This window comes from Pezoporus wallicus, unplaced genomic scaffold (assembly GCF_028554395.1).
Source record: "Pezoporus wallicus isolate ANWC-B61680 ecotype Strahan unplaced genomic scaffold, APGP_CSIRO_Pwel_v1 contig_3365, whole genome shotgun sequence".
NCBI lineage: Eukaryota > Metazoa > Chordata > Aves > Psittaciformes > Psittacidae > Pezoporus > Pezoporus wallicus.
Genome location: NW_026640883.1, coordinates 1,139,995 through 1,164,533, shown reverse-complemented (window position 1 = coordinate 1,164,533; position 24,539 = coordinate 1,139,995). Strand labels below are relative to the sequence as shown.

The following is a 24,539-nucleotide window of genomic DNA, read 5'->3' as shown; positions in this document are numbered from 1 at the left end:
TTGTTTTACAAGCTCCATTAGTGAAACTGGGAGGGACTCAACACTAGAAGTGCAATTGGTCTACCTAGACCAGCTATTGCAACACAGCCCTGTAGAGGCACATAAGATACAGTTAGCTCTTCTTAAGTATTAATGGGAAAAAAAGCACAGAAGGATGATACACAGACTCATTCAGCATACTGCTAGGCCACTCCTTTCATTCTAGGTCTACGTGATGGTGACCAAGCAGCTGTAAAACTCGCTTATGACTTAATAATAAGCATACACTGCAAAGTGTTTAGAAGAGGTGAAGCAGTGAGAGTTCAAATTCTCAAGGTCTTAATTCCTGTGCACTAGAATGTCTGCCCTTCAAGAGAGCAAGACAAAATCAGACACTTGTCAACCCCAGGAAGATGAGTAGGTCTTGTCCACAGTTTAATGGCACTGATGCTCCAAGCTAAGGGACCTAGTAAAGCCCCCTAATACTCCCACTCTCTATAATGACTCCTTCAACAAAGAAGCGAGGGAACTGGGGCTCATAACACACGTGAAGTGTGAGGTGGCTAACTCTCTCATGTCCTCAGTTACCAGCTAGAGTGATATCACAGCCTGCCAAAACAAAACCTGCCTTTGGATGGCTTCATACAGAAATCACAGTCAGAAATGCAACCTTTAGATCCATCTCTTTCTGCCACTAGCACTGCAAAACTACTGACAGGAGATACCCCATTTTTGCTGTGCAAGAACTGACAAAGGTTCAGTGTTGATTAGACACACTCACCAACCGAAATAAACATCTAGGGCTATTTAACAAAGACAGTATCTTCAGTTCCAGGAATATTTCAATTGTAGCCTGATGAGATCACCAAGCTTCTGCAGGGAACTAAATAAACTTACTCAAATACTTCCTCTGAGCAGCCATAGCCATTGACAGAAACAGTACTGCACAGGATTCACCACCATTGCTCTTACCCCTTAGAGTCAACTGAAGTCCACCAGGGAAGCATTCTGCTGCTCAGAATCTCATGTTGGCAGAGAAATCCCAAAACTAAAAAGAAAATCTCAGCCCTAGAAGAATACTGCAATGGTTGAACTACCGAATCATCTTCCTGCGCTACTACCTTTGCTCAAAAGTTGACATTCTGCCTCTTCATTCTACTCGAAAATTGGCCATGAAATGCTGCTGGTTGCACAGACTGACCTGAAGTTTACATCTCTGCCTGTTACAGATAACCTTTACAGACAGAGAGAAAGCAGATAGGAACATGGTTCACCTGTGGTGGAATTCACTCCTATCAGCCTCAGTGCAGGAAAGCATTTGCTAACTTAGCAAACAGTTGAGGGGAGGAAAAGGTAACTTCTTGCGTTTGTTGAATGACAAGAGTTGCTAGCAATTGCTTAAAAAGCAATCAAAGAATCATACACAACATGAGCATCAGATTCAAACCTCTACTGCTCAAGCCATATAATCCACTTACCCCTCTCCTTGCCAGCCACCTGAACCATGTGTTTCTTTCTACTGTCAGCAGCAGACCAGAGCCTCCAGATGGGTCTCTCACCTAGGCCAGCTCTCCAGCAGCACCTCTTCTTCTCCTGATCCCTAAAAAAACCTTACCAGTAGGAAGTCCAAGAAGAACTGGAGCTGTTCTCCAATGCATTCCCCTTGACACCTTCCCCTCAGCATACCAGCAGGAGGGCTGCCTGCAGTAACCCACATCTGCTCCTCTTCATTGGAACAAGCGCTCATCCCCTAGGAGCTCTGCAAGGCCAGCAAAGCTCTTGGCAGCGCAGTACCTGCGGGTGCTACACTGTCAGACAGCCAAGAAACAGTGTCACGAGGCAACCCCCACCCCCACATGCAATTTTTGTTCAAGGAACAAATCTGCAGGCATATCATGAGAAGTCTTCTGTATCTTGGTGGCAAACTCCCTCCCACCTACCACTCCCCTACTCTCTTTCACACAAAAAGACTCCACACTGGACCTCCTCAACACCTTTCCCTTTATATGAATTTCCGCAAAAGGATCAGAGGAGATGCCTTTTATTAGCCAAGCAGCCTTGAAAATTATATTGTTTTCCAAGGAGTTTTACATCCCCTTCATAATCCCAGAGGGATTTATGAGTTTCTTCCAGTTTCCTGTAATGCTGCAGCCACAGGCGTACACAGAAAAATGGCTCAGGAGACAGACAACCTGTCAGATAAACTAGAAAGTGAGCATGCAGACCCATTAAATAAGTTATTTATGGGGAGTCTGGACTCTGGATGGTATTCCATAAAACCTGAAAAAGACCAGGAAAGAAGCCACCTACACACGCCCGGGTTACAGCTGTACCAGAAAGGTAGATGACTTAATACCAGAAAAACCTCAGACCAACAGCAATCATACAAAACTTTGGATCCCTGGGCTACCAACCACTTGCTGCCCTACCTGCTTCCAAAAAGAGGATCTTTGTGCTCAGACAAGGAGTAAGCAGGTCTAGGTATTCTTCTCTGCTCCCTCAAAAGTAAGGGGTTTATGTTTTAAGTTGCTGGGGGTTGGTTTTCTTTGGAGGGGGAAGAACTAGAAAACAAACAGACAAAGTTTTTCTCCAGGTCTTATGTCCACACTCAATGTAACCACCAAACACACACACTATTAAAAACAGTCAATACAAGCCCAACAGAACCCGAAGAGAAGACCATCAAATTAAATCCGACATTGTTTTTAGGAAAGAAAAACCTTTTAGAGACCAGTTGGAGATGATTTTAATAAGGAATCCAGGAATTTTCCCAAGGCTGCCATGTGATTCAGGCAAGCAGAGCTCAGAAATGCTGCACGCAGTTACTGTGACTTCTTTGCAATAGGTTATTAACTCTAATCTTCCGTATAACATAATAGTGGATACAGATGTAAGTAAGATCAAACATATGACTCAAAGTCTCCAGGTAAGGAGGGCTCTGACAAACCTCCAAAGCGGTCCAGGCCACCAGGAAAGCAGCAGTACAATGGCTGGTAGAAAGTGGGCCGGTCTTGAAATATTAGTATTACAACATGAGGCTTTTCAAGCTGCATTCTTGTTGCTCTGGCAGGGAGGGAGCTAGAAATAGAACACTTTGGATTTAGGATCACACACACAGGGATCTACCTGTGAAAAACACTGAGAGCAAGTGCCAGAGAGCATTTGAGAAGAGACTTAGGAAAACTGTCAAAAAGGGAAGTGGGGGGAGAAGCAAGCCCACACACTTGTCAACAAGAAAAAGGAGATCAGTGGAGACAGTTCACTAGCTTCTTTCCAAAAATTACTTTGTCTCTCATTCACTCCCTGCTGCAGCTTACAAAGCAGGACACAATCAGTCCTGGAACAGGTAACAACACCTTGCTTCCCTTTACAGCAGTGGCCAACATCAGATCTGCTGGTAGTGGACTTTTTTCAAATGAAGTATCTCTCTGCACTAAGCAAAGTTGGGCAGGCCATTCCTTAGGCCAGTATAAAGGGTACCTTACACTTCCTTGCATTAAATGTGAATGATTAAATTAAAGTTAAACACACAGCCTGCTCACCTTGTAGGCAAATGGATTTGACAGTGCACATAGAGGTAGGTATAAGGTCTGTCAATGAGAACAGAAAATTGCCCCTCTTTTAAAAGCTACTTATTTGTAAGTAAACAATGTTTTTTAGAGGGGAAGCTTTCCTGCAGACTGCTTCAGAAATCATGTTTATTCACACTTTAAGAGATTAGAGCAATAGCGACTGGGAACATGCCACAGCTCACTTTTAAAATTAAGTTTCTTGCCTGGCAGCATAGAAGTGAAACAGATACTGATTTTGCAATTGTGGGTGAAGAACATTAATAATAGGCCCACCACCAAATCCTCCAGCTGCTCAGCCTAAGCACCAGAACAACTACAGAACTACACAATTCATCTTCTGCAACCATGGAAGAACATATATCCTGCCATGCTTGGCTTTTAATCCCCTCCTTCTAAGCCTTCAATTCCATGCTTAGGTTAAGAATGTTTTGCTCCTGCCCCAAAAGTGAGCTTCAAACCCCCATCTATCCAGCTAACTACCAAACTGCTTAAAAATACAGGTTTTTTTCCTTAAAACCAGTTAAAGCATTCAACTGACAGCACTATCACACAAGCTGCCTCTTGCACCAAACTGTGGTAGCAGGGACCTGGGTGGAAGGAAAACAGACATACATGTGAGTTTTGAAGCAAGCCTGCTTTGGGAAAGGTCAATGTGATGGGAAGGGAATGATTAAAACTGTAGGCTTATTTATTTTCAACACTACCAGAGAGTAACATGCAATTTGATTCTCACCTTTAATTTGTACATTCTCATGGGAATTTGGCAAGGTTGCTCTGAAGAAGAAAGTCTGAAGCACTCTTGCAAAAGACACTGCGCTATGCCAGATCAAGCAAGCTATCAGTTATTTACATTCATTTCAAAGGACAAAGGAAGCCATTTATTTCCACCATATCTGCACTTTTTAAGGAGAAACCAGTTTGGACAGAGCTGGTCCTAACACAGGGCTTGCCCATACAGACCAACCACCATAACTATTCTGGAGTACACATTTAAGTATGATCAAACTAGATTGAATTTATTCACAACTACAGATCCTACTCCAGGACACAATGATGTCAGGAGGGAATACACATGTTAGGAGCTACTGGGATATCTCCTACGGCAGGCAAGGGAAGTCCTCTAGCTACCAGGGAAAGCAGTCTCTGGCCTGCACCTTCCAAGCCACCCAGAAGTTTTAAGAAGCCTATTTTAAGCACAAGTTTCAGCAACTGTAAGGAGGCATATTTGGCTTAGCCACACTTGCAGGATTAAAATGTGCACGTAATTCTCCCAGCTATTAACAAAAAGGACTAACACAGAGGAATGCATTGCATCTCTTTCCTGACAGGGGTAATAAAGTGACCAACGTAATATTCATCAGACAATTTGCTACAAACAAAACTAGAAAAAAACATAAGTCTTGCTACAGATTAAGAACCACACTATGCTTCCTTGAGTCCAAATAACAGGGCAGGGGGGTGAGAACTACCCTACGCCCACACATACAGCAAAATCCCATCATAACCAGCCAACAGTTAAGTGACATCATTGATTTTCCCAGATCCAAGCTGCAGATCCCACAGTGCAGAAATCACAGCCGAGGGAGGCTCTCCTTCATTTCTCCTTCAACAGCTCTGAGCCCAAGTAGTATTTCCCCATCACTACATCAAGACAGAAAGAGATGGAGAAAACCACTCAATAAAAATAGAAGTATGCTCACCTTCTATCTGGGAAGAAGAAATAAAGATGAGAAAACCAGAGGGGTAACCCTCCAAATACCCAAAACTGAGTTAAGCAAGGAAAAAAAAAAAAAAAAAGAGAGACCAAATGCCATGCTGTCAAAGCTCAGCGTGTGGAAAAAAACAGCTCCTGAAATTTAAATGGCAATTTAAATTTAGTACCTAGGAAGACCATTCACCAATTTACGAAGTTCTTTTCAAGGTAACTTTTGCAATCGACAAAAGGTGAATTCAGATATTCCCCATGAACCTAACTGTGGAGTCAGTGCAGCTGTAAAGATCTCATCTCCCAAGGACTGAGCTGCTCAGGGGTACACTGATCAGATCTCCCCAGGTCCAAACAGCTCCACGGCACTCCAACAGCCTTCAGTTTTCCAGCACAGGAGTCTATACACCCAGTGCGTTGGAAATTTTCCTTAATTTTTTTGAAAGCACTATCCTGCAGAGCCCATATAGAGCTGTTACTCGGTGCACAGAGAGGAACAAATTTTAGAAGGAAAACAAAAAATGTTTTTCCTTTCTCGAAGCAAAAGCTTCTAACAGGAATTAGGATGCATTTGTCAGGTCAACACCTCCTACAAGGAAGAGGGGGCTGGGGCCGGAAAGTCTCAGTCCCGTTCTCATGGAACTAATACACATTGTACATCAGAGGCAGAAAGGGTCATGTCTTTGCTGAGCCTGTGGTCCTGAGTGCAGAAGGAAAAAAGCCTTAAGTACAGCACCAACAGCTGCTTTTGAATGTATTTTAAGACCCTGAAACTATTTATGAGTTACAAGATCATAGCATCAATCAAAATGACTGGAACACGAGCACAGAGCTGAGGTCGGGCAGCTGAGCCTATGAATGGAGCTGAAGCGCTGTGTTTATCTCGGCACGTGTGCGCGCACAGAGCCTGAAAAGACACCCGGGCAGCCCACCCGCTCCTCACTGTCAGCCCAGCTGAAAAAGCACAGAGAAGACACAGCCAAGGAACGGGCGCGGATTCCCGTCAGCAGCTCTCGCTATAATGGACAGATGAGTGGAAAAAGCAAGAAAGAAAACAACCTTTGCTTGGCACTGCGCCCACACACACATCCCAGTGCAGGGAGGAAAATTGGCCAGGGGCACATACCAGCCGCGTATCAGCTTTCTGGCCCAGGGGACAGGCAGATGCCTATATACTGGTCACTCTCTGTCCTGAATGCACCTTCCCAAACCCCTCCATGAGCAGGAACCCAGGAGGCCTCTCTGCAGCATGCCCTTGCCTCAGGAAGATACCACTGACCACTATCAAGCAGCACTTTCCCCCCACGCCTACATCACAGCCACAGGTACAAGCCCACCTTTCTTGAACTCCTCTAGCATGGCATCGAGCTTGGTGTCATTGAAAACAAAGTGCAGCGGATGGTTGTAGAAGCGGGTGATGGTCTTGAGTGGAGTGCAGTCATCAGGGTCCACAAATGCCAGGTCCTTAACAAAGAGCAGGTCCACGATGTTGGAGCGGTCACCCTCGAAAACAGGGATGCGGGTATAGCCGCTCTCCATGATCTCAGACATGGTGTTGAAGTCGAGCACAGCCTCGGCAGCAATCATGAAGCAGTCTCGGAGGGGAGTCATCACGTCCTCCACAGTTTTTGTGCGCAGCTCCAGGGCTCCTTGTATAATGTTGAGCTCCTCCTTGACTAGATCATTATAAGGGTCGGTGACCCGCAGCATCTCCAACAACTTCTCACGGTTATAGACCGTGCCGATCTCCTGGCCCAGGACACAGTCCAGCAGCTTGCTGACAGGGTAGGAGGCCGGGAAGGTCATCATCATGAAAAACTTAGTGAGGAAGATGGTGTTGGCGCCCACGGCCAGGCCGTGCCGAGAGCAAATGGCCTGCGGCACGATCTCGCCGAAGATGACGATACCGATAGTGGAGACCACCACGGCCACCAGCCCAGAGCCAGCAATGTCATCCAGGAGGATGGTAAGCGTGGTGTTGACCAGTACATTGCCCAGCAGGAGGGAGCAGAGCAGATAGTTGCCCTGGCGCCGCACAGGCTCGATGCGCTTGGCATAGTTCTTCTCTTTGTCCGTGCCACAGTTCTGCACAATGCGCAGCTCCATGGGGTCCAGAGCCATGAGACCGAGGTTGAGGCCGCTGAACATGCCCGAGAGGCAGAGGAGGAGGGAGATGAAGATGACTTGCAGCCAGAAGGGCAGCAGGAACTTCTTCTCCTCACCCACAATCATCTTGGTGTCCTCACCATCATGGTAGATCCAGGTGGTCTCGCCCCATGGGGGGGGCCCGGCCGGCCCCTCAGCACCCGCCAGCCCTCCGGGGGACCCGGGCCCCAGTGCGGCGGCGGCGGGGGCCGAGACGGAGGTGCACAGGTAGTAGGACTTGCTCTTCTCCGTCTTGCGCAGGGGCTTGATCTCGATCTCGATGATGCCCGAGGTGCGGCGGTTCAGCACGATGTGCGGCAGGATGATGATGTCCGAGGTGCGGATGCCGCAGCGCTGCGGGGCGCCGCCGCCGCCGCCCCCCACCCCGCCGCCACTCCCTCCGCCGCCGCGCCCCGCCGGCCCCGCCACCGCCCGCCCGCCCCGCCGCCGCTCGTGCTCCGTGAAGGCGATGCGCGACCAGGTCTCGTTGTTGATGTTCTGCCCGTAGACCCGCAGCTTCACCCGCGTCCGCTCGCTCACCCGCAGCGCGCCCCCCTCCATGAAGGAGACGTCGTCCGTGTCCTCCAGCCGCAGGCCGATGATGACCGTCTCCTCCGCCGCCGAGGGCGGGACGACGGCAGCAGGCGGCGCGGCGGCGGCAGCAGCCGGGGGCCGCCGGTCCAGGCAGCCGCCGAGCAGCAGCAGCAGCAGCAGCAGCGGCGGCGGCGGCACCCGCGCCCCCCGGCCGCCCCCTACCGATCGGGACAGCGGCTCTCCCGGCACCGGCCGTTACCCGGTCCCGCTCTGCCCCCAGCCGCGGTCGGTGTGGTAACGTGCAGCGATTCAGCCGTCGCTCGCCGTTCCCGGGCACCCTCCGCCCGGTGCCGCGGTATTTCCTCCGCTGTGTCGTTCCTGCGAGCGAAATTAAGCATTAACTGTTAAACTCGGCAGGGTGGCACTCCCCGCTCCCATCCCCGCCTTCTGCTCAGCCGCCCGCGGCACCTCCACCCTCCCCGAATTCAACACACCCTTGCCCAGACCGGGCATGATTGAGGCCGGGGCTCTGGAGCTCCCACTGGGGCCGTTCAACACTTCCCAGGGAGCTGCACCCTGTTTCACTTGGCCTTACCACTGCATGCACAGAGCTGATTTGGGAAAAGATCTGTAATTTAGCGTGTGCTTACATCCCACCATCCCGAGAGCCAGGCTGCTTCCTAAGCCTTAGCTGCCATGTCCCAAACCCCACAGGGGCAATAAACACCCAAGGACCAGCCTCATCACTCCTCTTTCCACTAGTGATGAGCAACACACATAGAGCACAGGATGCAGTTTAGCAGTTTAGGTGAGCAGCTGTGGGAGCACCCGGTATGGTTTGTGGTGTTTGAGACTGTATTTTGGGTTTAGGGAGATCCCTTAAGGGAAGTAAACCACCACCCCCCACCCCCCCATTTGAGCTCTTGGAAAATGGAAAAGTAGAGGATTTCACAGGCCAACCCAACACAGGGAGCAGAGCATAGTGCTCATGGGGCCTTAGCCACAGATCTTCCATGGTGCCAGACCTCATTCAGCTCATCCCAAGGGAGTCCTGCAGATCTGCTCCCTCGGGGAGGTGATGGATGCTGCTGAGACACAGCAAATCCCTGCTAACCACAGTGAGCAGGGACTCCCGAGCCACTTCCCTTTCACCTCGGAGTGAATCAGAGCACCACCACTTAGGGCTCCTGTCCTCACTGCACCCTCCCTGCCTGCAGAACACAGTAGAGCTCCACACTGGGAGAAGGGCAGTTGGCTCAGCTCTGCAACCACCAAAACACCAAGAGCGGGGTGTTGGACAGATTATTTTGGGGTTCTCCACAGATGGGGCTGCAGGACCTCCTCACACCTTGGGGGTGGGGGGGCAAAACCCTAAAGCTTTGCATGCACAAGCAAAGCCAGGCAGACAAGACACCCCCACATCCACAGCCTGGTGAGGACCCCTACTGAAAGCTCAAAGTCAAGCCCTTTCAGCTGCTTCCTCCCAGAAATGCCAAGGATTTGGGAAAAAACAACCCAGCACTATGTAAATAGGGTGGCATTTAGCTGTGCCCTTTTTCTGTATGCATGGAAGAGGGGGACCTTGCTGTGGGGGCCTCTGTCCCCAGGGAAGCTGAAAGACCACAGCAGGGACTCATGCCTTTTTAATGACAGGGTTTGCAGTTAGGGCCCCGTGCCCCATCTGCTCTTCCGTTCACACTGGGGAGGCTCTCTGATAGCAGGAACTAATTGCTGCCAACCTCCCAGGATGGGCTCTGTGGGGACTTTGGGAAAGTCTTTGTAAGCAATTGTGGAAGAGGGCTATGCAGGGGGGGATTAAACAGCATCTTGGCAGTGTTTTCAGCAGGTCATTCCCAAGGTCACATCAGTACATGCAGTTCCAGAGCTCTTCTACCTGCCAGGTCACAGCCACCACTGGAAGCTGGTCTGCCAGGGTGCCCTACCTGAAGCCAGCTAATTCATGCCCTCTTGACTGCAGATAGCACCAAGGATTATCTTCTTTATTCATAGTATAGCTCTAAACACAACTCATGAATTTTTGTGCACCCAGCAGGTCATAGTTTTGTCCACAGCCAAAAGGACAGGCTGGCAAGGCAGCTTTCCAAGAAGCTGTACTTATGGGCATTATTAATATGTTTAATCTCTAAATTGTAAGTTAATTGCTCCCTCACCTTGCTGATGGCAGAGGGCAGGTGAGGTGGTCTGGGCTGTCATACCTGGTTTTGGATTTCCCATCACTGTGCTACCCTGTGGGTTTTACTCACTTTTCAAGCCAGATGCTCTGGAAATCCTCCTGGCCGCAGAGACCCTGTTCAGCCACCGCTACTGCTGCTGCAGAGCATCACTGGGACTTGCCCATGCTTATTTTTAAACCCAGATATTTTTTGTTTGCTTTTTATCCTCCCCCATGTCACAGCAAGATGCTGCTTAAATGCAGAGAGGGGAAATTCGGTCCCTCGTGGAAAACCAGTGCATGAGGAGGGGTGGAAGCAGTTCCACATATCTAAGCTCAGCTGCTTACCCAAGGGCTGTTGCTCAGCAGCTCCTCACCTTCCCCAAACAGCCTGTGGGCCAGGGCATGTGGGATTCATCTCCCACCACCAAAGCCCTCACTCCTTGCCCGATGCAGGACGCAGTCAACCAGGTTTCTGCTTTTCCAGAATCCCTGTGTTTCCCTGCAAAACTCTGCAGGTGTGATGGCTGCAGAGGGCTTGGGCCTTTTCCGCTAGATGGAGTCCAGGGGGGAACAGAAATCTCAGCAGTGCTGCACAGGGAAAGGTAGAAAAATTCCCTTCTCCTGGAATGGGCTATGGGGCTGCAAGACAAGGCATGAGGAGCTGTGCTTGGGGCATCCCCTATCCTGCATGCAAGTAACAGGGACATCCCTTTGCACCCTGTGTGCTGCAGTGAGCTCTTCATGGAGAAGCAGGGCTGGCCGAGCCCCCAGGAGGTGACCAACCTTTCTCACCCACTGCCCTGGGGGGGGATGCTCATTTGTACCCATGTTACTGAGCTGCTCACCCCACTGCCAGGAGCTGGCACAGTCTCTGCCTGACAGACAGATGCCTGCAGATCCCTCTGTGTGATGGGTTAGCACAGGGAGTTCAAAAGAAGGAAAAAAGCAACTGGGCTGTTTCTTGCTGTGCCTTTTGCTTCTCAGAAGTGTTTGTGTCCCAGCTGCAGGCTCTCCAATACCTCAAAATGGAGCCTTGCTCATGCAGGGGGGGCATGCTGCAGGGCCAGGCCCTGCCTGGCTCCAGGGCCTCCTTTGGCACCCTGTTCTGCCCAGCTGCCTTCTGTAAACATCTCTGCTCTTCTCCATGGGCTCAACATCAGTACACAGCTGCTGCCAAACCCACACCAGCCCTGCCATCCTACATGCAGGGACCAACGATCCCATTTGTACAGAGACATCCCTGCCTGCATGTCCAAGCCATGCAGCCACTGCCAGGCCCATAGCAAGGGGACGTATAGGATGGCTTCCCATCCTCACCACAAACAGGCACAACCTGCCCCACAAGCCCCAGCAGGGAAGCACAGCACCCCTCAGTCCCTATGGTCCCAGCCACAAGCACACAGCTTTCAAGCTTGGCCATTTATTTGTTCTCCGGTGGAAGCCTCACACCTTTGGGGCCGCATCCTCCTGCCCTATTGGCACCCTCTGGTGCAGGGGCATCACTCAGCACTCAGCAGGAAGGACCACAGGAGCCACCAGGACAGCAGGCAGGACGTGGGGTCAACAGCTGCTCCAGCAGCTGAAAGGGATCACAGATCTTCTCCTAGAGGGCACAGAACACCCAGGGCTGGATCAGGCCAGAGGGAAGCAAAAGGCACCCAGGAAAGCTGCATTCCCCCCAGCTCGCTCCCTGCCAGCAGCGCAGCCCAAGCAGACCCTCTATAGCTAACACAGGGGCAGTCCCCGGGTCACTCAGCTCCTCTTCCCTGCCACGAGGAGGAAGCCAAGAGCTTCTCTGGGACTTCGGCTCTGCTTTCATCTGAGAAGCACCTCCTGCTTGGACAGGGACCCGAGAACATCTCCCCCTCCCCAAGTACAAGGTTGTGTTTCAGGGACATGCAGCTGCAGGGTGTTATCTCCCTTGCCTCTCCTGGCCCATCTACGGGCTGGAGGGACCATCAAAGAGAGAAGAGAGGCTTCCAGCTGATAGAGATGCTTTGTGCTGCGGGCTCAGGGCTGGCAGCCAGGGCCAAGCTCACATCAGCAGCTGTGAGGGCAATGGGCAAGAACAAGCTGCAGGGATTGGCCATCACCTCCCTGGGGCAGGCTGTCTCCAGCCATCCCCCATGGAGAAAGATGTCTCCCCTTGGGATATCTCAGGCAGCTCCAGCTGGCAGTCCTGGCAGCCCCCACAGACATGCTGGGGGGCACGGGGCTCTCATGTCAGCTGGTTAAAGCAGATCCCCCCTTTGGAGGGCTCCAACCTGTGCTGGGTACAGTTGCTCAAATTCAGGCATCCCATGGGCTTCTGATGGCACAGACTGCCTCATGTCTCTTGGTGTCATGCCATAACCCCTCTGATACCCCAGGGCAACTCTGATGGCACAGACATCCATGTCCTCATCCCTGAACCCAGCTGTGGAGCTGCCTGCTACTGACCTTGACCCCCTTGCAACTGCAGCCCTGTGGTGCAGCACCAGGTTGGATCCGGAACTTCTCCGCAAACCTGGAGCTCCTCAAGATCGCAGCCACCTCAGCATCCACGTCCACCACCTCTCCTTCCTAGAGGCAGAGGGATAGTCACAGGGCTGGGGTCTGGGTTACGTGGCGCAGGGGACCCCAGTCACCCAGATGACAGTGTGCAGCAAAAGCAGGAGCACAGCCTGACCCCAAAATCTTGAGAAACATCCATACCACCAAGCAGCTGGCTTCAAACCCTCCTGTGAAGCCACCATGGATGTCCTGCTCCTACCTTCACCACAACACAATGCATGGATCTGCCTCTCTGGTTGAACCTTCCATGGTTTATATAGCCCCTCTGTTCCCATCTACTACTCCCTCTACTCCCAAAATCACAGAGGACACTGCTGAGTAGCACTGCTTTACCCCACCCCACAGACCAGGACTGCATGCCATCCTGGGAGCCCAAGCATGCCCCTACATGCACCTTGAAGGTGAAGTTGGCATCAAACACCAGCTCTCGCTCATGCCCCACGATCCCACCATTGTAAGTGACCTGGCCCGGCCCAGCCCGGCTGCTAACCGGCACCTTGAATAGGCGGAAAGTCGCGGAGACGAAGCGGCAGTCACCTGCAAAGGAGAGGTTGGTGGGTTGGGAACCAGCCCCGGGTGCCAGCACAGCCCCCCATGGCTGCCCAGAGCTGATGCTCTCTGCTCAGGCCCTCACCAACAATGCTCTCCAACTCCTTGTCACCAATGGTAATGGGGCTGGCAGTGACAAGGCATGGGGGGCTGAACCCCACCTCCTTGGCAATGCTGTACAGGTCTTTCCAGTACAGGGCTCCCGCCAGGCACTCTCCTAGCATGAGACCACAGACAAATGTGATGGAAGCAAAGGTGCAGTCTTCCCATCCCAGGCACCCACATCCCAGAGTCCTACGCACCCCACAGCACCCTGTGCTTCCGGACGGTCTCACTCAGGCACTGGCTGGCATAGACATCACTGAAGTACATCTCTCCTCCAGGCTGGAAGGCAGCAAGGAGTGAAGGGAGATCCCAAGAAGCAACAGGACAAAGGGGGAAGGGAGAACCGGGCACCCCTCAATGCTACCTTACTCAGATACCTATGCAGAGGTGCCCTCCCCTGCCCCATCTCCACCATGCTGGATCCCATTTGCTGCATCCCAGTGGCACCCCAACAGGAGGGACACCCCAACCCTGCTTTGCTCCCACCACGGGCACCGGCCCCATCATTACCTTCAGCACGCGGTAGGCCTCCTGCAGCACAGCCCTCTTGTCAGGGGAGAGGTTGATCACGCAGTTGGAGCTGGGGAGGAAACCAGAATTCATTTGCACCCTCTCACACGCTAAGCACCACCAGCTGCTGCACGTCCACTGCCTGCTGCATGTCCCGTGGCTTCATGCAGGATTTGGAGATGCCGATTCGACAACGAAATGGGCAGTTTGTATATTCCCAGGCTCTCCCCCAGGCACAGTTGGGCTTTTCCCTTTCCTAACACGTGCTCCTGAAGCAGGTGACCCAGTGTGATGCAGTCCTGGACCCCAGCCCACAGCCCCAGGCAGCAGCAGCACCAGGGGTGGCAGTTTCCTGCATGCCTGTGTGGTACCTACATGACAATATCATAGCTGTTGTCAGCCAGCCCGGCATCACCCAGCTTCTCCATGTAGCCCTGGAGGAACTCCACATTTGGCTTCTGATAGCCAAACTTCTCCATGTGGTAGGCAATGTGCTTCTTCGCCACCTCAACCTGGGAGAAGGAAGGGGATGATGAGGGGGAATGCTGGGGTGGCTGAGGGGAAGCCCTAGCTCCATGACGTACCTGGCCCTCAGTCATGTCTATGCCGGTGACATGGCCCTGCTCCCCAACCAGCTGACTCAGCAGGTAGCAGTCTCTGCCGCTGCCGCTGCCCAGGTCCAGGATCCGACAGGATGCCAGGCACTCGGGGACCACCAGACCACAGCCGTAGTACCTGAGGGGATGCTGAGCTGAGCCGGGCAGAGGTGCTCCCCCACGCATGGTGGTTGAGGGGCTGCAGCCCACAGGGACACAGCAGCAGAGGGGAAAGTCCTGGATTTACTTGGCTGCCACCTCCTCGTGGACACGCTCCAAAGCATCTCTTACCGCCTTGGGAACGGGCTTGCTCTGGGTGATGCATGCGTTGGTTTTCAGGTCCTCTGTCTTCTGCAGCTCTTTGCCATAGTAATCCTGAGATGGGAGGGACAGAGGCCACCAAACTACAGCAAGCTGTGCCCTGGAAGCTCCCCATGCACCAAAACACAAGGGCCATGCCTGCACTCGGCCTGTACATGCACCCAATGTCCTCTGACACCGGCACTCTCATCTGTACTCAGCTAAAAATTAGGTTAACGTCAAGCACCCCTTTGCTCCCATCCCGCCCATCTCCCTTGCTCGCATGCACAGCATGTTTGTGCAGTGGGGGATTTAATTTCCATTTGCAATAACTCTGCAGGCTGCAGCCCCCACTTCCCCAGCCAAGAGAGGCACAGTGAATGAGGGCAGGAAAACACAGGGTTACTCAGCACCTTATTCCTATAGAAATTAGAGCAAAGGAGCCGGCCACACCTAATACTGTTATTTGGAGCCCAAAACCACCTTTGCCCTTGGACTGCAGCAGGCATGACAGCACAGCCTGGGCTTAGCTGCCCTTGCCCAGTCAACCTTTCCCCCCTCCCCACCCTCTGTGTTCCCCCAGCCCGGCCACCCCATCCCCTCTCCACCTCCCACCTGTACCCCTCACCTGCACCTCCCGGTGGATCTGCTCTCCACAGGTTGCTGCCACTGCAACAGGAACATGGGGCTGGTGCCTGACGCCACTGCGATGGGCACCATGCCAGGCCCTCCCAGAGGCCCCAAACCTCCCTCTTCCCCCACATACAGGAGCACTCTTTGCCCCCTGAAAGCAGCACCCAAGGAGACCCCCCCAAACTTTCAGCCTAGTGGGATGCTCCTGTGCCTCCTGACAACATCCCCCTGTCTCCCCCAACCCTAATCCCAGCTGCCCTGGAGAGACAAGCCCCTAAAAACCTCCCCAAACACCACCCCGCCTTGCTTTGCCGAGAGCCCTCAGCCGCAGGGGTGCCCAGGGATGCCCCAGCACTCCCGGCCGAGCCCCGGCCCGCCTTACTGCCTGCGGTTCCTGCGCTTGGCCAAGCTCCGCTCAGCCCGGGCCACGCTCCGCCCCGACCCTGCACCGCCCCGGCTCCGGGGCCCGGCTTCCGCCCGACACCGCTCCCGTACGGCCAGAGCCTGGGGCAGGGCCCCGCGGGGGAAACGGAGCCCGCTGCCATCACACATGGGCCATGCCTGCACCCGCACCCACAAAGCCCCTTCCTGCTGCCTCCCCCTATCTCTGCATGCACGTGGGTGCAGCTCTGCCCGTGCTCACCCCAAATGCAGGGAGACACGAGTTTAATGCTGCAGGGCTGCTCTGGCCTCTCCAAAGGATGGAACCTTGGAGGTGAGCCCCCTGCAGCAAGGACACACTGCAAAGAACCCCCAGAGCTGAAGCACAATAGGGGACATCTGAGGGCAGAGACCCAGTCTCCCCTCTGCACAGAGACTAGCTGCAATGGCATCCAGCAGACTGGTGAGGCTTGGTGGTGTTCAGGGAGCTTTTATTCTCAGCGAGTCACAGCTCAGGGAAAACCCTCATTCCCAAAGTGCATCTGTAAAGCCGGGGATCAGGACCCCTCCCAAGGTACAAACACAAACACACACACACACACATGCTACACAGACCCTGGGTAACAGTAGTACCTTCCTGCGAACGCAGGAGCAGTAGTGCCACCAGGTCAAGCCAGTGCCACTGGAGGGGATGGTGAAATCCAGCCCAGGAGGTGGCTCTCAGGAGCCAAAGCCCAGCGCCACTCCAACAGGAATGTGTCAGGCTGATGCCTGCTCTCAGCCTGCCGCCTTCTATCAGCTAATGAAAAGCACACTCAGGCGAACAAGTGCTTCCCGTGCGCTCCAAGTGCTCCAGATAAGTGACCTACCAAAACCAACACACAGTATTTATAGCCTGGGCCTGATGTTGCTACCCAGGATGTGAACAGGAGCCTGGTTGCTACTCTTCCAGCACAGAGCAGTGCAGAACTGAGCACACCACACCCTCATGCTATCCTGCCCGCTTCCCGGCCAGGCCTTTGGATACCTTCCCAAGCAGATACATACACCACAGCCAAGGCTGTTTCATCAAAAGCTGGAGCCGCAGCCCAGGAAGAGGAATGCAGTTGAAGGCTGAAAGCAGTGCAGATGGGCTGGCAAGAGGATGATGTTCTGAACTGTGGCAGGGCGGAAAGTAAGATAACCTCTGAGCAGGATGCTGGCCAAACCATGTCCAGCTGACCAGTGACAGAGGTGTGTGCCCACATTCCCACTTTCAGAATTGCTGGCCTGGGACTGGCACCTCAGTCAACACTGAAGCACCTCTCCCACCCACTTACAGCTCCCACTGATTAACATGCCCTAAATAAAAAGCACTCTGTGCCACCTCTGTGTCTAAATCCAGATCAGTGTCAAACTGCTGGCACCTGTATTTAAAACCCACACTCAGTTTCATGCATTTTTTGCCAGGGGTGCTGGTGTGGGCTGAGCACCTCATGCTACATGGGATGTAAGCAGACCCAAGAATTGCTGGGGGTGTGGGCAAAGTTTCAGGTGAGTTTGTTTCAGTTTGCTCTGGTTAGCAGGTGAGTGCTCTGGAGCAGAGACGTGGATGGAGACACACAAGAGGGGCCCATGTGCCCAGAAAGAAAGATTCTGCACATCTCCCAGCTGACATCCAGCATCATCCAAACACAGGCCTGAACCCCCAGGTCTGGAGGGGAAAGGACGCTTCACTGTCCTTAGTGCCAGTTGAGATGTCCTCATGCCTTCTCTACGCTTCATTTCAGCAAGTGGCTCAGCTGGTCCTGCAGGTTTGATGACTGCTCGACGCTGGAGATGAAGCAAGAAGAGGTTCCATGAAATCTGCTCCCCAGGCTGTGCTGACCAGAAAGGCTGTAGCACTGATGCTACAACAAAGAGAACCCTGGGGCTCCCCAGCCCACCTCCATATCCCCACAAGGCAAACCTCATTTTGTGCACTCATAAGCAGAAAGCTCTGCTCTACACCACCCTCCTCTCCTATCATAACCAACCTAGCAAGCTCTACCACGTCAATAAAACAAGTGGAAGTTCTGGTATAAATCATCCCTTCACTCAAATTCCCATCTCTTCACAATCCCAAAACACTATCCCACTGGGCCGGCATCTGCTTCAAAGGCAGCTGCACAAACCTTTTTGCTGTTTCCCACCATCCCTACTCCATCCTTTTTCCCTTTCCATCAACCATTCCTGGGGGACAGATGTCCCCCAGGTCCTGCTACTGTTTCTTCAGCTGAGGACTCACTTCTTCTGAATTGCTTCTTGCCTAGATGAGAAAAGGAGACAAAAACAGCATTAGAAAAACAAAATCTTAGCAACAGGGTTCACGTTATGTTGAAGAAAAGGGACTCCATTATGGGCTCAGGAGGCCAAAACCCCAGTGTGTTTCTAAGTCCTAGAGGACAGAAACAGCACTAGCTTTTCCCCTTTAGTCTGAAATGTGTCACATGCCCTCATAGGAGAAACTCTGCATGGCAAACAGCAGGCAAAAATCCCGGCTGTCCCACCCTAAAACAGTCTGAGCTGTACCAGTGGAGCTGGAGAGGCCTGGAAGATGCCAGCTTCAGAGTCTGCTCAGCTTTGAGGAGCGAGCCAAGAGGGGTTGGTCTGAGTGGGCTTTGTGAAAAGTCTTTAAGTAGACAGGAAAGGAATCAAGGGAATCACTTAGCTCCCCAGAGAGAACGTGGTGTCGACACCTCTACTTACTGGTACTGTAGATGAGTCGTTATTATGGCCATTTTCCTTAAACTCTGTGGAGAACAAGACAAAGAATGAATGTTGGATAGGAGCAGTTCAGCAGAATCACAGGGCAGGTTGTCCCTACACCCTGGGGAGTTCCTCCAGCATGGCCACCACTGTAGCACTGCACCAACTCTGAAACATCTCCACCAGTATCTGTCAGCAGTGGCACGCTCCCCTCTTCTTTCCCAGTGAGACAGGCACTGACAGTAAGTGCTCTGTTTTAAGCTATGGTCCCTCGAGCTTTCCGGTAGAGATGGCACAGCTTAAGGGCTGACCTGGGCTGCAGGATGCTGAAAGACCAGCAGCACATGTGGGTTTGAAGAAGCACTAAGTTATTCTGGCCACCAGCCCTGCTGCCTGAACTCATGAGATGTAGTAAACGCCCCATTCCTGGAAACATTCAAAGCCAGGCTGGACAGGGCCCTGAGCAACCCAATCTAGTGAACATGTCCCTGCCCATGGCAAGGGTATTGGGCTAGATGACCTTTAAAACTTCCTTCCAACCCAAACTATTCTATGATTCTATGACTTCAGGGTAGGAAAATACCACGTTATCGAAGATAATGTGTTTGCATATCTGTTCTTATAATCCTCCTCTCCTCCTGTCCACTAGAAACACTTGTTCTAGCAGTAAAACACAGCTTACATCTTCCGAGTGCAGGATGGCATCTTCTTGCATCACCATGTTTTTAGCAGCTTGACCCAGGAGCTAGGAGACAAACACACCAGACTGAGAGGCAGCACCTCTGTGTCCCAAGACCTGTGTGCACAGCTGACACGGTACGAGGCTCGGGGGTGCGGTGCCCACCCTTCGGAGCATACGGCCTTGAGGAGAGTACCTCCAGCCCATCACTGCCGACATGTCATGGGGCAAATGCAGCCTCCCGCCTCTCACCACCCCCCAGCGCACCCAAGGGGCACCCAAGAGCCCCACGGCCATACCCGCCGGCGGGAGGCCCCCTCCAGAACTACAGCTCCCAGCGTGCCCCGCGCGGGCTCGCCGGGCCGCACTCCTTGGCCGCGCCGCATGCCGCGCTCTGTAGTCCTAAGTCCGGTGGCGCCCGCCGCTCACCTCGGCGCTGCGGGAGCCCTTCAGCACCTGCTTGGTGAGGGCGATCACGTCGGTGCCGCAGCTGGTCACCTTCTCGGTCAGCAGCCCCTTCACCGAGTGACCGAAGCGCGCCTGAGCGTCTGCCGCGCCCGCCGCCGCCATCTTACCCTGCCCGCGCACCGCCCCGCACCGCCGGGCGCCGCTACGGCGAGTGCCGGGGGACTAAAGAGTCGGGAAGGCGCAGGGCCCGCGCAGGTGGGGCGGAGGGACAGCCTCGGCCCGGGGCCGGGCCCTCGGGTGCCTCCACGGCCCTCCTCAGGACACCTCAGACCCGGACATCACCTCGGGCACGGACATCCCGAGGCTGCTCAGCACTGACCAGTGCTGATCAGGGCTTCTTAGCAGTGACCAGGTCTTGCCTGGTACTGTCCATTGCTGACCAGTACTGACCAGGGCTTCTCAGCACTGACCAGTATTGATCAGGACTTCTTAGCACTGACCAGGGCTTGCCTAGTACTGCCCATTGCTGCCCAGTACTGACTAGAGCTGCCCAGGGTTTCTCAGCACTGATCAGTGCTTGCCCAGTACTGAACAGGGCTGACCAGCACTGCCCATTGCTGCCCAGCACTGACCAGGACTTTGCAGCACTGCACAGGGCTGACCCATTGCTGCCCAGCACTCACCAGAGCTGACCCGGTCTTCTCAGCACTGACCAGTGCTTGACCAGCACTGCCCCAGGGCTCCTCAGGACTTCCCAGTGCTTGGCCAGTACCGACCAGAGCTGTCTGGGGCATCTCAGCACTGCCCATTGCTGCCCAGGGCTGCCCAGCACTCCCCAGTGCCCCCAGCCCTGTGCTGCCCATCCCCTCCCAGGCACGCTGAAAGGTGCCCAGGCTGGGACAGACCCCAGTGTCCCACCGGTCCCCAGCTGTGCTCATGGCACCCGGGGCTGCCCCTGCACCCCTCATCCACCGCGATGGAGCCTGAGCACAGACCCATCCCTGCCTGTACCCTGGCCCGCAGCCCGCTGGATGCAGCTCCCCCACGGCCACCCGGTGCGACCATGGCCCCGCAGCCCTCGCCCCCGTCAGGTGCCCAGCTGCAGAGCTGGCTCCAGGCCCAGCGCCCGTTCCCCCCTTCCCGTCCCCCTGATAAGGAGCCGAGCCCGCCTTGGGGTCAAGGCGACGACCCCGCCGCCTGTATAAAGGCCCCCCGCGCCGCTGCGGCCCCACAGCCGGCCCCACACCATGCCGCTGCTGGGCGCCCTGCTGCTGGCCCTGGCTCTGGCCCTGCTCTGCTCCTGGGGGCTGGCACGCCGGAGGGACACGGCTGGGCAGGGGCGGCCGCGGAGCCTGCCCGCCCTGCCGCTGGTGGGCAGCCTGCTGCAGCTGGCCGGGCACCCCCAGCTCCACCTGCGGCTCTGGCGCCTGCAGGGCCGCTACGGCAGCCTCTATGCTCTCTGGATGGGCTCGCACTACGTGGTGGTGGTGAACAGCTACCGGCACGCCAGGGAGGTGCTGCTGAAGAAAGGGAAGGCTTTCGCTGGACGGCCCCGCACCGTGAGTCGGCAGCGGGGTTTGGGGGAGCCCCTCCTCCTGCGGCGTGGGGTGAGGCGGGGGATGCTCCCAAGAGAGGGGCTGGCACCCGGCAGGGTCCTTCTCCTTTTCCCATTCTGCCTGCAGCAATGGCAGCTGCAGGGGCAACCCCCTCTCTGCCCTGTTCCCCGGGGCGAATCCTGTGCATCCTCCATCCCAAGGGGGCCCGTTTTTCCCCAGGGCTGGCTGCGTTTTGAGGCATGGGTTCAGGTACCACCGGGCCCCCTGCACCCTCCAAGTTTCCTGGGCACCCCTGACCCTAGCCCTGGCATCTGTCCCCAGACCTCTCCATCAGTCTTTGGGGTGGGAAAGCAAAGCTCATGGCCCTGGCTTTGCCCACCAGCATTAACCACCATCCCCCTGGACCATCCCTGGGATGAGATGACCATCCAGCCCCCGCAGCATCACCCCTCTCGGGGCTGCCCTGCAGCAGGGTGACCCTGGGACTGTGTCCCCCACAGGTGACCACGGACCTGCTGTCCCGGGGGGGAAAGGACATCGCCTTTGCCAGCTACGGGCCCCTCTGGAAGTTCCAGCGCAAGCTGGTGCACGCTGCGCTCTCCATGTTCGGGGAGGGCTCACTCACCCTCGAGAGGATCAGTAAGTGCCCCCCCCCAGCTCCCTCCCGGCTCTGCCTCCTCCCGCACTTTGATCCGAGCTCGGCTTTCCCTTTCCCTGTGCCCTGATCCCTTGGGAACCAAGGGGCACTCATTGGTTTGGGTCCATGCCCCCCAGCAGGCACTTAGTTTGCCTGGCAGGAGCTCAGTCCCTCTTCTTCCATCCCTGCTACTTTGCCAACACCTCTCCCCATACGTTTTTCCCCCTGAGCTATGTCTCCCCTCACTCAGCTGGGGAAACTGAGGCATGGAGCCAGCTCCCAGCCCACCAGGCTCCCCACTCCACCCAGGAGGCGCATCCAGCTGCACACAGACTTTGCTGTGTGTCTCCATCCCCTCTGCTCCTCCCACACCCAGTATCACCCCTTCTAGCCACCCGAGCCCCTTGAGGCTCAGCCCTGACAGGGCTCTCTGCAGGCTGCACACCCTGAGTGGGGGACCCCTCCTTCCATCACCCAGATGCCCCCTGCACCCCCTCATCTCCACCATCACCCCTTTACCTGCCTCTCCTCTCCACCACAGTCTGCCGGGAAGCTGCTTCCCTCTGCGAGACACTCAGCGCTGCACAGGACATGGCCCTGGACATGGGCCCTGAGCTCACACGGGCCGTCACCAACGTGGTCTGCTCCCTCTGCTTCAACTCCTCGTACCGGCGCGGGGACCCCGAGTTCGAGGCCATGCTGGAGTACAGCCAGGGTATCGTGGACACCGTGGCCAAGGAGAGCTTGGTGGACATCTTCCCGTGGCTCCAGGTAAGCAAGGACACAGGGACTGCTAGTTCCTCTCACCTTGGATCACAGAAAGGAGTTGGCAGGTGTCATGCAGGACGGGGCTACCTGAGCACCCCAGGGTTTAGGAGGGTCCCTGCCCTGGTGTCCCCCAAGAGCCAGTATCCTGGTGGGCACAGATGGACTGCAGAGGCTGGGCTGAACTGGAGCCCCTCACTGTAATGGGGCTTTTCTCCCCTCAGATCTTCCCCAACAAGGACCTGGCCCTGCTGAAGAGATGCCTCAAGGTGCGGGACCAGCTGCTCCAGCAGAAGTTCACTGAACACAAGGTGCCAACAGGGCCAGGACAAGGGCAATGCTCAGGAGCTGTGGGGTGCTGGAGGGGTCTGTGCCCAGCACAGCCCAGCTCACATGTGTCCCCTGGCAGGAAGCCTTCTGCGGGGACACCGTAAAGGACCTCATGGATGCCCTCCTGCAAGTGAGGCTCAGTGCCGAGAGCAGCAGTGCCCTGGCACCAGGGCTGGAGCTGACTGACGACCACCTCCTCATGACGGTGGGGGACATCTTCGGGGCTGGTGTGGAGACCACCACGACTGTGCTCAAATGGGCTGTGCTCTACCTGCTCCACTACCCCGAGGTAGGGTCTGCATTCTGTGTCAGGGCCACCAGGGACATCATGGAGGGCTTTGGGGAAGGCAGATGCCAAGAGAGATGTCAGGCTTTGCCAATAAGAAGGATCAGGCTGTGGGCATTTTACTTCTGCCCTGTACAACCTGCCATGGGAAGCCCATACACACAGGGCACCCCCATCCCTGGGCTCCCATCCCAGCCCTGCCTCCCATCCCAGGTCCAGAGGAAGATCCAGGAGGAGATGGACCAGAAGATCGGGCTGGTGCGTCATCCCCTCCTCAGCGACCGCCCACTGCTGCCCTACCTGGAGGCTACCATCAGTGAAGTGCTGCGCATCCGGCCCGTGTCCCCGCTGCTCATCCCGCACGTATCCCTTGCCGACACCAGGTGAGACCCCCACGGTACTGTCAGGATGCGGACAGAGACTATGGGAGGGAGCAACCATCTCCCTCTGCATTTTTGCCTTGCAGCATAGGGGAATACTCCATCCCCAAGGGTGCCAGGGTCGTCATCAACCTTTGGTCCGTGCACCACGATGAGAAGGAGTGGGACAAGCCTGAGGAGTTCAACCCCGGTGAGTTCAGTGCTCCCAGGGGGCAGGGGATGGTGGGGTGGGTGGAGCAGGAGAGGCTGAGCCTGGGGGTGACTTGGTGGTGGGATATTGGATGCTGCTCCCCCCTGGCTGGGGCACTTGCACTGTCTGTGCTGTTGCAGCTCAGGGGAGGGACACGCAGGTGATGAACTCAGGCAGTTCTCAGGGACCGATCCCTGTTGATGCCAATGGTGCCACTTCCCATCGCAGGCCGCTTCCTGGATGAGCGGGGCCAGCACATCCACTCGCCCTCGCCCAGCTACCTGCCCTTTGGGGCCGGGATCCGTGTCTGCCTGGGCAAAGTCCTGGCCAAGATGGAGCTGTTCCTCTTCCTGGCCTGGGTGCTGCAGCGCTTCACACTCGAGTGCCCCCAGGACCAGCCCCTGCCCTCACTGGAGGGCAAGTTCGGCGTCGTGCTGCAGGTGCAGAAGTTTCGGGTGAAGGCCAGGCTGCGGGATGCATGGCGAGTGGCCGCGTGATGGGAACCAGCCCTGGACCCCAGCAGTGGTGGGGTGGGATGGGACAGGATGGGACATGCCCTGCCTGCCCATGGGTGCAGGGTTGTCCAAATAAAGCTATTCCCAAGGCAGTGTGGCTCCTGGTATTTTTGGGGCAGGCTGTGGAGGGCAGAGGGAGGTAGGAGGGTGCATGAGATATATGGTCGCCCCACAGCTTGCTGTGAGCATTAGGCTGAGCTGGGACGCCATAGCACCTCTGTGGGGCTGCCAACACCAACAGCCCCTTCACCCCTGCCAGGGATGCGAGGTGGGGGCCAGTCCAGAGTCAACACTGAGCCATGGGGACCACTCCCCCAACACAGCCAGG

General features: G+C 55.1%; 4 protein-coding genes across 4 annotated transcripts in view; 1 reads left to right on the top strand and 3 right to left on the bottom strand.

Moving 5' to 3' along the window:
* CNNM2 (cyclin and CBS domain divalent metal cation transport mediator 2) overlaps window positions 1-9,943 on the bottom strand; it is a 119,042-nt gene extending 109,099 nt beyond the window's left edge. The window contains exons 1-3 of the mRNA XM_057420977.1: window positions 9,879-9,943; window positions 8,195-8,313; window positions 6,594-8,153 (exon numbers count right to left, since the gene is read on the bottom strand). Of these exons, the coding sequence (XP_057276960.1) occupies window positions 6,594-8,153; window positions 8,195-8,313; window positions 9,879-9,943 (1,744 nt within the window). The remainder of the gene's footprint in view (window positions 1-6,593; window positions 8,154-8,194; window positions 8,314-9,878) is intronic.
* A 691-nt stretch (window positions 9,944-10,634) lies between these two features.
* AS3MT (arsenite methyltransferase) lies at window positions 10,635-15,805 on the bottom strand. The gene is made up of 11 exons (XM_057421065.1): window positions 15,740-15,805; window positions 15,353-15,393; window positions 14,672-14,799; window positions 14,413-14,563; window positions 14,204-14,340; window positions 13,829-13,898; window positions 13,516-13,597; window positions 13,299-13,430; window positions 13,059-13,201; window positions 12,551-12,673; window positions 10,635-11,714 (listed from the first exon to the last, which is right to left on the bottom strand). Coding segments are annotated over exons 1-11 (1,101 nt in total). The 5' UTR covers window positions 15,741-15,805; the 3' UTR covers window positions 10,635-11,621.
* Window positions 15,806-17,107: 1,302 nt separating this feature from the next.
* Window positions 17,108-19,741, bottom strand: BORCS7 (BLOC-1 related complex subunit 7). Its single transcript, XM_057421074.1, has 5 exons — window positions 19,574-19,741; window positions 19,148-19,210; window positions 18,466-18,509; window positions 18,005-18,025; window positions 17,108-17,550 (listed from the first exon to the last, which is right to left on the bottom strand). Exons 1-5 carry the CDS (start codon window positions 19,712-19,714, stop codon window positions 17,499-17,501), a joined length of 321 nt encoding a protein of 106 aa, XP_057277057.1. The 5' UTR covers window positions 19,715-19,741; the 3' UTR covers window positions 17,108-17,498.
* Window positions 19,742-20,771: 1,030 nt separating this feature from the next.
* Window positions 20,772-24,303, top strand: LOC130605516 (steroid 17-alpha-hydroxylase/17,20 lyase). The gene is made up of 8 exons (XM_057421047.1): window positions 20,772-21,111; window positions 21,609-21,747; window positions 22,287-22,516; window positions 22,735-22,821; window positions 22,920-23,129; window positions 23,340-23,509; window positions 23,593-23,696; window positions 23,925-24,303. Exons 1-8 carry the CDS (start codon window positions 20,800-20,802, stop codon window positions 24,191-24,193), a joined length of 1,521 nt encoding a protein of 506 aa, XP_057277030.1. The 5' UTR covers window positions 20,772-20,799; the 3' UTR covers window positions 24,194-24,303.
* Window positions 24,304-24,539: the final 236 nt, after the last annotated feature.